The sequence below is a fragment of the Lynx rufus genome, unplaced genomic scaffold (genome assembly GCF_022079265.1).
Source record: "Lynx rufus isolate CCGP_SWC_20201006 ecotype Redwood Valley unplaced genomic scaffold, mLynRuf1.p SCAF_9, whole genome shotgun sequence".
Classification (NCBI taxonomy): domain Eukaryota; kingdom Metazoa; phylum Chordata; class Mammalia; order Carnivora; family Felidae; genus Lynx; species Lynx rufus.
The window spans coordinates 88,270,798-88,286,625 of record NW_025814897.1 but is presented as its reverse complement, the minus strand read 5'-3'; the positions used below and the strand labels follow the sequence as shown (position 1 = coordinate 88,286,625).

Here is a 15,828-nt window from a genome sequence, read left to right as displayed (position 1 = left end):
GTTCAACCACCAACTGTGTGCCCCTGAACAGGTCACTAACCCTCACGGCCTCAGACTCCTCTCCTGGAAAATGAAGGAAATACCTATCTGACGGCTGCTTGAGAGAAAAATCAGGTAAATCTGGAAAAATGCCCTGGCTGGTGCCTGGCCTAGTACTCATAGGTGGTGCTGCCCTCTCCTTTCTCTCTTCTGTCTCCTCATGCTCCCCCCCAGCCTGGCTCTGACTTTGCCCCAGAGGCGGCAAATGGGATGACATCACCATTCTCAAGCACCTGCTACACACTGGGTACCGCGCTCCTTGCGTGGATACTGTCATTAGGAAAACCAACTCTCTCCGCACTGGTGAGGATGCTTCTAAGACGCCACCCCTTCCTAATACACACTACTCACACACCCTTATTTATATTATTAGCATGGCCACCTGATGCCACAAAAAATTTGGCACCCTTATGCATACAAACCACCCCTTCAGTTTCTTCAGGGCTTCCTGCTATTTTTAAAGTTTGCTCAAGGCCATGAAGAGGGATTTTACAGGACAGGAAACCTGAACAGCCAATTAACATAAACAAAGACACTCAACCTCACTAGTAGTCAGTGCAATGCCAAAGACAACAAGGAGATCCCATTTCACATACAGGTAGGTAAAAATTAAATAGCAATAAAACACCCAGTGCTGATGAGAACTTGAAGAAACAAAACTTAAAAAAAAAAAAATGCTGTTGGGAAGGTAAACAGGTACACTTTTTAGAAGGAGAATCTGGCAAAATCCAAGAGAGCTGGAAATCTATTCATACCCTAAAAACCGAGAGCTCCCCTCATCCACCCCTAGAACATCAATAAATGGTAATATAGACATAGAGTGCTTAAACTCAACCCAAGCCACAAGCTTCAATCTTGGACAAATCTTGAAAACAAATGCTGAGTAAGAAAGGCAGGCTGAAAAAGGACAAGTACAGTATGTTACCATTTATGGAGGCATAATTACATAGTAAAACACAAACATGTGAATCAGAAGGAAATCCCAATCCAGAGTAGAGCTACCTATAGGGAGGGGCAGAAGAAGGGAATGTGATGCGGAGGGGTAGAAGAGGGGCTTCAACTGTGTCTGTGATGCTTTCAGTCTTTAAAACAAAACTAAAAAGGACTTTTAAAATACAAAAGAAACACAGCAAACAACAAAATGTCAACATTTCTAAGGCTTAAGTGCCGGGTATCTGAGTGTTCCACTGATCTCTGCACTTTTCTGAAGTATTTCATTACAAGATCATCTAACTGCTTTGCTGGAAGCTGAATGATAGGTCAGGGAGACAGCAACTCCACTTAGTTAGAACAGCGGAACACACACCCTCGGCTGGGCCCCATGTCTTGGGACTCTTAAGGGGAAAAACTAAACAAGCACCTCATAAAAGCAGCAGAAAGCAGCCCCCTGAAGAGGCGCAGCCGACTTTAATCTAATGTTTGTCTTTTTCTCAATTTCCAGCAAGGAAGAGGAGGCTTCCAAGGGACACAAATGGAGCCTCATAAAGTCAGGTCACCTCTTCTGGGCTTAAACTCCAGTCTGGAGACAAAGGGACTCTGGCAATACAAGCAGGTCTCTAATTACAAATCCAAGGAGCAGCAGGGCTGAGCCTGGGCATTTCAGAGAAAAGTGTTCCTTCCTTGGTTTGTGTACTTTTGAGTTTTAACAGGTCGCCGCACTCTCCCTGCGGCCTCCTGCCCTCTACCTCACCCCACCCCGCCATCTGTACCCCCCACCCCCACCTCAGCCAAGGGCGTCAGGCAAAAGTCGAAGAAACTAAAGAATGAAGAGATTCTAGAAAGAGACCTAGTAAGAAAAAATTAAGCTCCTTAGATCAAAAGTATAAACACTTACCATTATTTACAATCTGGACCTTTGATAAAAGAAATACCTCCCTGACAGGAATACATACATATGCTTTAACGAGCATAAAGGTCAAAGACATAAACTGCCAAGTGTGCCTGGCCCATTTCCCACCCCGACCCAAGTCCGAAAATAATCGATGAGCCTCCTCTGCTAGGAGCCCAGCGGCCCCCATCCTTTCGGCAAGCCTGTCACACTGATGCTTTTCTACAACTGAACAAAATTGCAGCCTTTGGACAAGTGCAAGCCATTCAGGCCTCCAGAGCACTGGAGATTTATAGAGCTTTCAGGGAAACGCTGTTTAAAAAGGAAAATAGGCCACTGGCTAAACCACAAAGATTCAGAGTACATCTTGCAAAGTTCTTTTTTTCTTTTAAATGGAGAGATTACTGTTCTAGTTACAGATGCACCATTTCAAAACCTGCTGTAACCCAGCAAAATGAGAACTGATGTCAGAACAGTGACTGTATTTCTTCTAGCTGATTAGCATACTCACAAATACACTTACTCAATTTTCAAGGGATAAAACTACAACTTTCCATTCTGGCTACATACGTTATTTGTTAGTTTGCTTGAATGTCTTCGTTGAGAAGAGGCTGAAAATCTGAAGCAGGTTTATCATAAAACAACAACACTGTATACAAGACATGCAATTACACAGGACATAAAATGATGTGAAATTACTGTATTTAAATACAGCAGGACACTGGCCCCACTTAGCAGGGTTTTAGAATGAGCCTCACCTGAATGGTCTGCCTGTGTTCTCGGAATACATTCACTCTGATCACTGCTTTGTTAAATTCAGGATTGAGAGACTGAATAATCTCATAATCCAGATGCTCCTGATGGAAAGAGAGTCAAACCAATGACAGACTTTAGAAACAAGCTTTAGAAGTGAAAATTAAAGTAAGCAGGCATCCTAAAGATTTTACCTAGATTAAACCCAGCTCTGAATCAATGGGAGTTCTTTTCTAATTCCCTACCTGATACTGCAGAGCGTCAAATCCTTTAAATACAAATTCAAAAAGAGTGTGGAGGTTATCAGGGCTTGGGGAGGTAACAAAGATATTGGAGTACCTATTGAACAAAAGAAGAGAACTTTTATAAGTCATTAGGAAATCCAAGGGACTTTTAGGGAACATTAAGAGGAAAGAAGAGATTTTTGTTCGCCCTATCACACAGGTGATAACCAGAGATAATGGCAGAAAAAAGGACACTTTTTAGGGAGGAAAAGTAAAGCAACTCCAGTTTTGAGGATATTTTTCCTCCCAAACTAATGAAAACACATTAACAACTCGAAGGTAGTATGTCCTGGCAATTAGCTACGACATCTGTGAAGGCACACTGCCCAAAGGTGCCTGGACACAACGCCCTCAGTGTGCAGAGCCAGCATGCTGCTTCCCAAGCCTGTGTCCTGGGACAAGAGGGTGGCTTCACAGTCATCACTGGCTGTGTTGAGAGGGTTCCAAACTGTGAGGCCAGATAGCTCAATCAGTGCTCAGGCCAAGGCCACAGTGAACCTGCAGGGGACCCCTGTTCAGTGTAAAGGATGCTAACGGCTAAGGTGTTGATTGGTACCACTGGAGCAGCAGGGACAAGAGACAAGTCAGGGCTTGGGCTCAGCCCCAGCACTACCAGCACTGACTTGCTGAGGAATCTTGAGTGAGTCACTGAAACTCCCTGAGCCTAGGTTGACCCATCTGTGAAATGCTTACGGAGCTATTAGGAGCACCAAGGAAGATAACACATATGAGGACATGGTAAATTCTAGATCCATTATTTCTGACTGCGAAGTTGGAAGTACACACTCTTCTGGCAACTGCATAAATCTTCCACCCAGGACAAAAAACACTCAAATGTAGATCCTCAAAAGCAAACAAGATTTTCTACTGATCAAAATCATTCAAATGCCAAACCTGTACTTTTCGCAGTTAGCAAACATGGTCATACACATTCCCATCTCCTGAAGAGTTTTAACGTTTCTTACCCCCATTTCTTTGCTTTTCTATGTCTGTCCAACTTTCTGTGTGTATCTGTTCAACTTTAAATATTGATCACGAAGGTCCTGGTGTATGTGTCCACGTGTGCCTGCACACATATATGTGCCCCATGGGGCTGGGGCTGGGGCTGGGGCTGGGCGTGCTTGGGGGAAACGGTATTGCTGTTTTCCAGACCAGAACCCATGACCTACAGAAATCACACAGGAGCCTGCACAGACCCAGGAACAGTTTCCTAGTCCCCTGACCCCAATCCTGCACATTTCTCCCTGAGAGCTCAGAATTCCCAAAGAGGGGGAATCAGACCTCCTTACCCAAAAGCCACTGCCCCAGCAATAGCCAATCCCAGGGCTGCAGACTTCCCCCTTCCTCGGGCAGCCGTGAGCGCAACAGTACTCCTCAGGGTCTTTTCAGAGATCCCCTCAATGAACTTCAAGACAGCTTTGGCCTGTGAAAAGAGAACCCTATCAGGTGAGCTTTGAGAAAGACCAAGTTTCAGCCATCTACTACTACCACTGTGGAGAAGCTGAGGCTAAATCAAAGTGGGGGCAGTTCCTGCAGGAGGCAAGGCTTAGCACTCGGACTTCTCACTGCCTGGTCATCTCCTCTCAGGCCCAAGGCTTTAAATGCCTCTCAGGTGCTGGTAACACCCCATTCATGTCTCTGGTCCAGACCTCTTCCCCACCCATCTGTATACACACAACTGCCCCTGTGTGTCTACCCTTGTACATCAGACAGGCTTCTCTGACTGACCTGAGGGGAACCCAGTGTCCCCCTCCAGCCTCCTCCATCTACAGTCTTCCCCTTGTCAGTTAACTGTCCAACTGATTAAGCCAAAAGCCTTCTCCATTTTCTCCCTACACTTGACTCACCAGCAAAGCCCATCAGCGCTACCTTCAAAATATGTATAAATCCTACCATTCCTCACCAGTGCCATCCTCTACCGGGCTGATTGAAGCCACTATCCTGAATCCCCCTCTTACTACAGTAGGCTCCTAGTTAGTCTTTCGGCTTCCCTTTTGTTCCCCTACAGTCTAGACTCAACAGAGCAGCCAGAGGGATCTTTTTTAAAATTCAGCCTAAGAATCCCTCCGGCAGCCGGGCTGAGACACTGTGCATGTGAAACCCTCCACGGCACCCACCTCTCAGAGAGTAAGGCCAAGCCCTCAGGGTCACGTGGCTGTGCCGTGTGACCTCTGTCATCTCCTCCTACTCTCATCTGCTCACTCTGCTTCACCCCTGGCGGCCTCCTTGCTGGTCCTCGAGTACCCCAGGCAGACTCCTACCTCAGGCCTATGCAGACGGTGGCCCCTCTGCCAGAAGCACTCTCCCCAATGGCCCCATGGCTCATTTCCCCAACTCCTTCCAGGCTTTGCTTGAGGATCACCTTCTAAACAAAGCCTCCCAGAGCCGCAGCCTCTACCTATCTCCTGCACCCCCAACCCCTCTTTGATGCCCTGTGTCCACACTGCACACAGCACCTTCTACTACACTTCAGGATGGGCGGGTTTCCTTGACTCACGGTCAGTCTCATGCCACCAGAACGTAAGCCCCACGAAGCGGGTGTGCCCCTCCTTTTTACTGTTGAGCCCAGTGCCTAGGGTCATGTCAGGCACCTAAGAGAGCAGGCACTGAGTGAGAGGAGAAACCACAACACTACTTAGGGGCCAAACTCTACTACCCGACTGGCATCTGCCCTGGGAACAGGCCACCAAGACTGGGAAGAAGACCAGATGGTCCAGCCTGGCCTGTCAGGTCCTGAAGTTGCCTTATACACCCAGGCAGCAACACTAAGAAGACACTGAAGAGACACAAGCCCAGGCAAATGGAAGGGAAGGAAGAGGAAGAGCTCCAGGAAGCCAGAGTCTCTCCAGAGGAAACAGTCAGGGGATCCAGGCCCAGCTCATCTTAACGTGGCCTTTGTTGAACACCGTATTTTGCCCTTTTGTTGTTTAGAGAAGTTTTAAACTCCGACAAAACATAACCAGAAAAAATCCACGATTAAAAAAGAAGAGTAAGAATAGAAGAGTAAGAAATCTGAACTGAAAACGCATTCTAAAATAATTTACTAAAATGAAAAACCAATACACAAACTAATTTACAAAACAAAAAGACCCTGATGACCAGTAATTATATGATAAAGTGCCTGCTTCTCTCATAATTAAAGCAATACAAACAAAAACAGGGATCCTGTGTTCCCACAGCACATTGGTAGGCTTGGAAGTTTAACTGTAGCCAACGCTGGCAAGGCATACGGAAAAGGGCATTTTCACACACTGTTGCTGGTTCCACAAACTGGCACGACACCTATTTTAATGCACACACAATCTAATCCAGCAACTCTTCTGGGAAAAAAACTTATCCCAGAGATAATGCGTATCTGTAAGAAGATCCTAACAGCACAGTTTATAACAGCAAAAAAACTGCAACCAACCAACCCAATGCCTAATCACTTACACTTACACTGTACAGTGTAACCCCTCCACGTATTTTTAAAATATCCATTTGTATGCGTAGACAAAGTTCCAGAAGTATCCAAAATAAACTGTTAATGGCAGTTGTCTCTACAGAGCGGGACTGCCAAGTAGAAACACCATTTTCCATTTTTAACGAACACTCTTTCACACTCAGTGTTTTTTTTTCTACGTATTTTCTTATAACACTCCTGCTGCTTTTACAGCTTCTCCCTCTTCTGCCCTTTCTCCATCCTCTTGCATTTCCTCTGACAAAGAATATCCCAGACTGGATTCAAAGCCACCTAAAGCCCGCAGCCTCTGCATAGAGAGCCATGTGGCTGATAATTCTATTTCTAGAATGAACAAGGGAATCAGCCTGTTGGGATTCTGCCCCAAGTGGGACGTGTCACTGCAGCTGTTTTCCATCATGAGGGAAGAGTCCAGTGCCAAGAGGCTCACGATCAGAATCCTGAACACACCTGACAAACTGAAGGTTTCTGGGCACTGCCCGGTCAGCTCTGCTCACCCCAGGAACCAGGAGAGAATCCGAGTTTACCAGCCCTGGCCACCTCCGTGAGCACAGAAATGCACTCTGGAAGCTCCCACCCAGTCTGTTATCTGTACCTACAGATCAGGTCCATCCCACCCTGGAGGGCCTTATCAGGCCTCACTCTGGAACTAGGGTAAGTACAAGGGGCCTCAGGCTCTCCTCTCACTTCTATGCAAGGCATAGGCCAAAACCTTCATGTCATCAAAACTGAACTGAAATGGAGTAATACAGATACATCACCCTCTCTTGGAAAAAGCACTGGGGGTTCCTCTTTAAATTACATCCATCTTCCCCCCAGACCCTCTACTCAGGGAATTAATGACCTGGGGTGAAGGGGGACATAATCTCTGGACTTGCCATGAACGCAGATGACAGAGACTAGCCCTGGTGTTGCTGCAGGGGTTCAAGCAAGAGAAAAGGTCCCTTCCCCAAGGAGGATCCAAATCCTCACTTGTCCTAACTTGGCTTCTGCTGCTTTCTGCATGTTCTATTTTACCTCTGCCCTGTCTATACTGGAACAGGGAAGTTCGGAACACCACACTCACCTGGTCTAGGGTCTTGCAGCAATCCACCAACACGCCCACGGGCTGGGTGTCCTGCAAGCTCTCCTTCAACTCCTTCAGCTCCAGATCAGAAGGACCAAGACTCTCATCCTACCAGAGAGGAGAGGACAAGGTCTGCCACTGCCACGAGAGGGTCCACACAAAAAAACACGGCCTCACCCAGATTCCTGGACCCCTGGCTGACTCACCGGGGTCTGGGGAGGTAAGGCCTCAATGCTGGCAGCGTGGGAGGAGATGGGCAGGATGCTGAGCTGGTCATCGATGACAAGACACTTCTTACAAGAGGCCAGAGAGAGAATAAATCTGAGGAAGAAAACCGTAATGAGGCGTTGGGGGGAGGGGCCGATACATGATATAAAGGTGTGGCTTTTCTTGAGGAAAATGATTTGATGCCCACACGTCTCTAAGAAAGCTAGAAAGAGCCAAAACCCAGCTGGAGAGCAGGGTAAGAGGACTCTGAGCCTCGTCTACAAGGCACCTGAACACATTCTATACGGCAAACAAGAAAACCCAGAACTCTCTCTCTCGAGACGGGTTACAAGCATTCCTACTGTGCACAACTGAGTCATAGGGCCCTTCCCACACCTCTGAGGCTCACCCTTTGAGGACTGAGCTGTCTCAGGCCATCCTTAAATGGGGAATTCCTACCCCACTCCACAAATGATCACCAGTCACAAATTTACCTTCTGCCACAAAGGAAGAAAAAACAAAGAAAAGGAAGAAGAAAGCTGCCTCAAGAAATGTAACACAGACATTCCCATGTGCAGGAAAACATGTGTTTGGCTAGAGAAGTCAAACTTCTCCCACAGGTGCAAGAAGAGAACCTCACACGCTACTTTCACAGGCTTCCATTCTATCCAGCAGCACACGGCCGCCCCCCCTGGCCTACTCCATCTACTAAATGAAAACACCAGAGAGGATTCAAACTGGAAAGGCCCCAAGCTTCACCGAGGCCAGGATTTCTAAACCTCAGCAATATTTCAGACCAGATGATTCTTGGTTGTGGGATTGTTCTGTACATTTTAGGCTATTTAGCAGCACCCCTGGCCTCTACTCACTAGATGCCAGTAGCGTCCCCCCAACTCCCTCCCCCCAAGTCATGACAAGCAAAAGGTTTCCAGGCATCGCCAAATGTCCCCAGGGAGCAAGACTGCTGTAGATGAGGACCACTGATCCAGGCCACAGCTTCTTCAGGTGTTTCACAGGCTGCTAACTGATGCTCCCTAAAAAAGGGCTCTATGGTCAAATAAATCTGGGAAACAATCAGTTAAATAGATCCCTGCTGTTGCAACACTTTTTGGAGACTACAACAGGCTAACATGAATCTTCACATAGGAAAAACTGTATCAGCGTTTCCCAGACGTATCTAGCAGAAACCCTTTTGACATAAAGTCCCTCTTAAAATACTGGTGTTCTGTGAAACACATTTTGGGAAACAGTGATCCAGACAAATCACCCCTTTGACAGATGAGTAAGCTAAAAGCCAGAGAGGAGAATGACTTGGTTCAGGCCCCAGCTCCCCACTCACTTTCACTGCTTCCAGTTGGCTTCACCACCACCACTGCTGTCAGGAATCTCACCATTTTGGACCCCTGTGCTACCTTCCCTCAGACAAAAGCACCGCTTTCATCTGGGTCCAAGACAAAAATATTCTCTGCACCGCGGCTCCCCACAATTAAGGACCCGAGAAATGTGCTTCAGACCTACCTCTCGTTAAACCGTCCCACCACATCCTGATGGGCCTCCGTCCTGTATCTTGAATGCACGTCCTGAAAGAGACAACATCTGTGAACACAGACATCCCAACAGCGCTGCGGCTCGCGGTCCAAATGTGAAGCAGCTTTATCAAGCAAGCCTGGGATAAGGAGGCGCCAGAGCTACTGCTGGAAACCCACTCCTCCAGAACCTGCTGTGAACAGCCCAGCTGCTATTTGCTGGAACTGGGATGGATCATCAAATGCTAAAGGTAATGTTTTTTATTACAACAAACATCCCCTCACCTCGGCTTTGACTTTTTCCACATTTTATCCAGCATCATAAAATGTGTTCGTTCATTCATTCAATAAAACACACATACCAACCGTGAACCAGACGTGCCGGGTATACACCGGTATTCAATAAAGCAGGACCTCTGTTCTCATGGAGCCTACAGTCTAACGGTCGGAGGGAAACGAGTAAAAAAAAAAAAAAATCTGGCAAATGCTCCAAATGAAAAACAATGTGCAGTGACAGCAAATGGCAGGAGTGTGGCTACTTACGTGGTGTACCTCTGAGGTGAGAAGCAGGCAGCAGGGAAAAGGGGGAAGGAGGACAAACAAACCGATGTGGGCAAAAAGTCATTCATTCATTCACAAGTATTTAACGAGTGCTTAGTAAACACCAGGCACTCTTCCAGAATCAGGGAATGCACCAGTGAGGAAAACTAAGTCCCTAACCTCATGAAGTTTACACACCAGCACAGGGAGGCAGGCAACAAACAAATAAATATGTAACTTTAGGTAGCTGGCAGATGCTGTGAAGGAAAATCAAGCAGGTCAAGGAGTGACAGACAGAGTCTGTCCCACAGAGGAGGGGGTATGTGGGCAGGGACATGAATGCAGTGAGAAGCGGGCTGTGCAGATATCCCAATGGCAACAGCAAGTGCACAGGCCATGAGGTGAGAGCATACTGAGCATGTCTGAGGGCCCCTGAGGAAGCCAGAGGGGCTATAGGAGAAGCGGTGATGGGAAGCAGCTACTAAGACCTGTGGAAAAGTCCATGTCCCCGCATAAACGCAGCTTGTGAAACCCTGAGGCCAACTCTAACGCCATTCCTGAGCAGGGCCACAGGCCTGTGACTAAAACCTGTCACAAGGAACATGCAAATGGCAATACTGATGGGGTCGCAGACTAGCTGTGAATCCACAGAGACATATTCCCACTCCTAACCATGTCCTCAGCTTTGGGTGGAAACTACCCCTCTCACAGTCAAATCTCTTGCCAAACTGGGAGTGGAAGTGGCAAATGTTCCTTCGTTATCCATTAGCATGAGGACTGGTGGGCAAGTCTGTGCATGGTCCCTTTTTGGTAATCCAAAATGGGGGCACTGGCGTGGCTCTTTGCAGAATACCATTCCAGAAACGTAACTACCTAATAACTGCCACATACATGAATCTCACAGGTATAGAATTTACAAATACCTGCAAGGAAATATGAAATTCAGAGATGCCTGGGCACACTCAAGGTCACTGACTTTCTCTGCAGTGACGTTCTCATTACTTACAGTCAAAGAACTCCCAACCCAGACCTTGTGCTGACTGCTCACTAAAACCGTTCAACAGGAATTTTTTTTTTAACGTCTACTTACTTATTTTGAGAGAAGAGGAAAGAGTACACACAAGCAGGGGAGGAGCAGAGAGAGGAGAGAGAATCTCAAGCAGGCTCCATGCTCAGTGCAGAGTCTGACATGGGGCTCAATCCCACAGTGAGATCATAACCTGAGCCAAAATCAAGAGTCGGCTGCTTGACCCACTGAGCCACCCAGGTGCCCCCTCCATAGGAACTCCTAAAAGAAAGTGGCAAACAGCAAAAACACACTTGATGTGAACCGCCACAACTCAGTTAAAAACCATATACCCACCATGGTCATTGTGTACAATTGCTTGAGCGAATTCATGGTCCGTAGGAGGATGACCACCAGCCCACCACCTTCCACTGTTTCCACAGTTCTGGCCAGTAAGTTTGGAGTTAAAGCTTCAAAATCCTGAAAGAAAGAGACCTCAAAAAGGGCTAGTCACACAAAGAGCACCCCCGGGGAAGTTTAACTAAATAAAAGGAGGGCTTCTGAACACGAACCCAAGACCATAGCCCTCACTCAACTCACCAGGAGGGGCCCACACACCTCCCTTTACTTAGGGGCACAGAAGAGAGCCCAGCACTGGGCAAGAGGTGTACCCGGTTTTGTATGACAAAAGTGTGTCTAATAACCTCACACAAGATCCTATCTGGGAAGAAATCCTCTCCAGTGATTTGCACTTGTATTTCACAAATACCTCACGTTCGTTTTCGGATGTGTTTACATAAAACCTACCTGACAAAACTCAAACTGCCCCACATGGGGGAGCTGCTGCCTCAAGGAGCCATCTTCACTGCACCTGGTAACAGTGGTGGCCTAAGAGCACTCACTACCAATCAGTGGCCAGGTGAGAAGAAGCGAAATGCTCCTTTCTAGTCTACAAGGTGGGATGCAAGCCAGCAGTATGGGACAAACAAGTGGAATGTGAGAAAAATAAACCAAAAACTTCCAATTCGTGATTTTTTCCCCTCATTCCTTTTTTTTTTTTTTTCCAAGATTTTATTAAAATCCAGTTAATATAGAGTATAAGGTTGGTTTCAGGAGCAGAATTTAGAGATTCTAGAGATTCTTCACTTACATGTAACACCCAGTGCTCATCCCAACAAGTGCCCTCTGAATGCCAAAACTATGCAATGCTTCAGGAAGCTGTGTATCACCCTTGCACAGGGAGCGTGCTACTCCTCTCTGTGTCATTCCAGCTCTAGCATATGTGCTGCCAAGGCGAGCACTTTCCCCTCATTTCTTAACTTACCTTTCATAAGGTACAACTTATGACATACGTAATCCTGGTACTACATGCAAATGATAAACACACACCAAAATTGGGGACGGGGGCTTAAATGTGTTCTCCTTTCGGGGTGGAGGGGTTGGGGGGGTCACAGGTGTCCAAGAATCAAAGGATAAAACAGAGACCGCCAGAGCTGGAAACAAAAAAATGTGAAGTTTGTTCTGGCAAGACAAGAATACCAGAGAAGAAATGTACCAGGTAGTTCTCTGTGGAGGAAAAGTGAGGGGGTTTTAAGGACTACGCCCAGCCAGTTAAAACAGGTCCCACTGCTCCCTGCTCACCAAAGTCTTCGGCTACTTCCAGTTAGGATCTGGGAATCTGGGGTCCCTCTAAGTTCACAATACTTTCTTTCTCATCCTCAGCCGGTTAGAACCAGCCATGATGGAGCACCTGTGTCAGTTTTGGTATCTCTAGGTTAAGCGTCGCTTTAAGTGGAAAAGTTTATTTTTATATGGGGTGAGTTACCCAATTTGCTTTGGAAAGTGGCCAACTATTCCACTGATACTGCCTGGGGGAGGCTGTATGGGTCAATCTTTCCCCTTACTGTCCGCCTGTTCTTGAGGGGAGCCCTCCGCTCTCTGACGCCAGTCCCAAGCTGGAGCAAGCCACCTACCTGGAGAACGCACATGCCAAAGGTGTTGCCCAGGATCTTGTGGGTTTCATTGTAGTAGCAGTAGCGGATGTTTGTGGCCGCCACGAAGAGTTCAAAGGGGTCATCTTGCTTTATGTTCAACGTCCCATTCTTTATTTTCTTCTGTAGCTGTCGCATTCTTTTCTTCCGATGACTGCAATCACCCACCCACCCCAGGAGAGCCAGTTAACCAGAGAGGCTAAAGGGGTGGGAGCAGGGGACAGGCTCACTGATCACCCATCAAGACCTTCAGAGCCAGAAGGAACTCAGCTATCGCAGGGCCAACCCCCTCCGTTTAAAAGTGAAGGAAAGAGTAGAGAGGTTAAGAGGATGGGCCCGGAGCCAGGGGTGAGTCTGTGGGGGAATCCTACTGTGCTGCCCTGGCACCTTCCACAGATTCTCATCTTCAAAAGAAGGGTAACGAGAGTACCTAAACCTCCTATTTGGCTAGACCAGAGCTTGAAACCAACCTTGGTGGCCTCATTACCTTAGTCTCAAGCCAAAGCTTCTACTACACAGTACCGTTCCCCAGAAGACCTGGGAAAGGCAAGGTGGCTTTGAAATTTATTGTCAGGAATGAAAGAAGGACATCAGCTCTATTATTCTCACTATTTGGAAGAGCCCTCAGAGGTCGCAGCTCCCTAACAATCCCTGAAAAACTATGTCAGATAATCATTTCCTGGCATTTAATTAAGGAGCAGCAACTATAAATGGTATGGGACACTCAAAAGGCCCAACTTACCTGCTAAACCCCAGCTCTTTCTTATAACACCACAGCACTGAAGGCCGAGCCTTCACAGTTGCTTTGGACAACATGTGATGGAGTATGACCACCTGCCAAAGGAAAAAGTGACAGAATCTCATGGCCAAAAGAGACCTCAGAGACTGCCAGACCTCATTTTGACAGATCTGGAAAGTAAACAGAGGGCCAGGAGAGGGCAATGCCCAGGCAGGGACTAGAAGCCCGGTCACACACTCTTAACCTTGTGCTCAGTCCACCCCTAGGTTCTCACAAGGCATTTTGTGTAGAGAAAAGCAGTCAAAAGGACCTTAATGTTATTATGTGCTGAAACCTCAGAGGAGCAGTAACAAGCTACCTGTGGGACAAGACACAAAGTCAGCCAGGAAGTGTTTACGAGGTCTTACCTGGTCCTTTCCTCGGTCTCCGACTACAACAAACAAAGACCTTTGCCTTTCAGCAACTCCATTCTCAATGAGAATCCGGATTCGGTTATCTACTTTCTTCCGATGCATGGTGAAAGACTATCACTGAAAGAGAGAGAAAGGAAACACAACTGGACATGAACGCCAGATTCTGGGTGAGGAACATTAGCCTCTTGGGGGACCAGGAGCTATGCTAGGCACGTTGGGAAGTATCATTTTACTTAACCCTCAAACTGCTCCCTAGGGAACATGTCAGTCTCATTTTTAAAATTAGGAAACTGAGGCTTGGGAGGCAAAGAAAATGTTTCCTCAGCATGGAAGTCAGAAGGGAAGCTGTATTTCATACTTCTATCAAGGAGTTTTTTAAAAAAACTTGAAACAATGGTCCACAAAATAGAATGATTAAAATATATGATGGTATATTTGTGAGATAATAAGGCAGTTTTCAAAAAAGCTCCTTCAAAATCACTTTCAGAAATTATCTAAGGATATGGATAAAGATGCTTATGAAAAGACTGACATCACAGAACAAAGCATGATACCATCTTTTAAACACATGTACATAACATGAAGGGAAAAAAAAAAACCTGAAAGAAAACACAAAAATGTAATTTTTGTGGATGGTGAGACTGCAGGTGGTTCTTATTTTGTTCTTTTGTTTTTTTTAGAGTTTTGTGTTTTTTTATTCATATGCATTACTAATAAAGTCAGAGAAAGGAAATCAATGAATGTTACTGTGATGAAATGTGTCCAACTGTCTCCTCAAAGGAGAGAAACCCGTACTGAAGCCTGTACAGACAGACCTTGAAGTTGGATTACGTACAATACGATAATGCATTATTACCACAATAAATACACCAAAGAAACATCAGGAATATCAATTACATTTCTACAACATTGAAGGAAGAATGACAGCCTACCTAGAAACTACAGAGCCTGCTGCATTCTAAATATAAAGTTCATTAATTGAACCTTAAGTGTGCCTTAACTGTCCTTCTACCCTCCAATCCAAATATGGATTTTAGAAGTCCTTTCTTAATATAAAACATTATGTTACAATCAATGGCTCCTTTTTTATGAGGAAAGGAGCAAGTATAAAGAATTCAAGTATTTTAAGGAAGGAATATGACAGGATTCACACTCAAATCTGCCCGACTCCAAAGCCTAAGCTCTTTCCAGCTCCCCACTCTGCCCAACTTGTCAGTTGAGTTGAGGCCACATAGAGATCACACACAAATCAATCAATAACTAATTAGTAGGGACCGCCTTTTGCTCTAGTTACTGTGGGAGCCCCAGAAACAATACCAGACAAGACTTGACTTCAAGGGGCTTTCATTCTCCTTGCGGAGAATATTCAAGAGAAAGAGATAAGGGACAATTTGTCTAAAGACAGATAAAACTAGACGCAAAAATAATAGTACAGCCAATAGTCTGATGAAGGTCTGAGATTACCGTGGGCTGGAATTGCCATGGAAGGCTTAACGTAGGAAGAGGGCCTTGAAAGGAAAAGAAAGAGAACTATTCCTCATTCACTCGTCTATTTGTCTAACAAGTAAACACAGCATCTATGTGCCAGTCACCATTCTAGATGCATTAGCAAATGAAACAAGTCCTGAATGTGACTCCTGAAAAAAACAGTATAAACGAACGAGCTTAGACAAACAAATGAAAGCATGGGAGGATCTGGAATCAGACTGCCTCGGTTTAATGCCTAGCGCCAAAACCAGGAACCGTAGGCAAGCTCCGCGGAAAGCAAAAGTGTTGTCACCCCCCCCCCCCACACACACACGCCCAGACCCCCAGCTAGAGTTCCCCAGAAGGTGGAGATGGAGCCACGCAACCCCGGAGAGCGCTCGAGAAGCACGCGGAGAGTGGCCGCCAATCGGGGAAGAGGAGCCTGTCATCTAGGAGCGAGCGCCCGTGTGGGCCGGCAGTCGACGCGGACCGAGCATTGGCAAGCATAC

The 15,828-nt window shown here is 46.4% G+C and overlaps 1 protein-coding gene and 1 non-coding gene across 3 annotated transcripts in view; both read right to left on the bottom strand.

Moving 5' to 3' along the window:
• Window positions 1-15,828, bottom strand: part of NAT10 (N-acetyltransferase 10) — a 38,748-nt gene that overhangs the window by 18,942 nt on the left and 3,978 nt on the right. Inside the window, exons 2-11 of one of the 2 annotated variants that reach the window (XM_047072528.1) lie at window positions 13,847-13,969; window positions 13,443-13,534; window positions 12,683-12,854; window positions 11,067-11,189; window positions 9,156-9,217; window positions 7,637-7,751; window positions 7,431-7,538; window positions 4,194-4,327; window positions 2,866-2,959; window positions 2,626-2,724 (exon numbers count right to left, since the gene is read on the bottom strand). In XM_047072528.1, the coding sequence (XP_046928484.1) occupies window positions 2,626-2,724; window positions 2,866-2,959; window positions 4,194-4,327; window positions 7,431-7,538; window positions 7,637-7,751; window positions 9,156-9,217; window positions 11,067-11,189; window positions 12,683-12,854; window positions 13,443-13,534; window positions 13,847-13,954 (1,107 nt within the window). In that variant the 5' untranslated portion in view covers window positions 13,955-13,969. Of the gene's footprint in view, window positions 1-2,625; window positions 2,725-2,865; window positions 2,960-4,193; window positions 4,328-7,430; window positions 7,539-7,636; window positions 7,752-9,155; window positions 9,218-11,066; window positions 11,190-12,682; window positions 12,855-13,442; window positions 13,535-13,846; window positions 15,636-15,828 lie in introns of those variants that run through there. The other variant, XM_047072529.1, reaches the window with a different exon arrangement.
• LOC124506532 (U6 spliceosomal RNA) lies at window positions 11,904-12,010 on the bottom strand. The gene has a single exon (XR_006960791.1). It is a non-coding gene; the product is annotated as a U6 spliceosomal RNA (small nuclear RNA).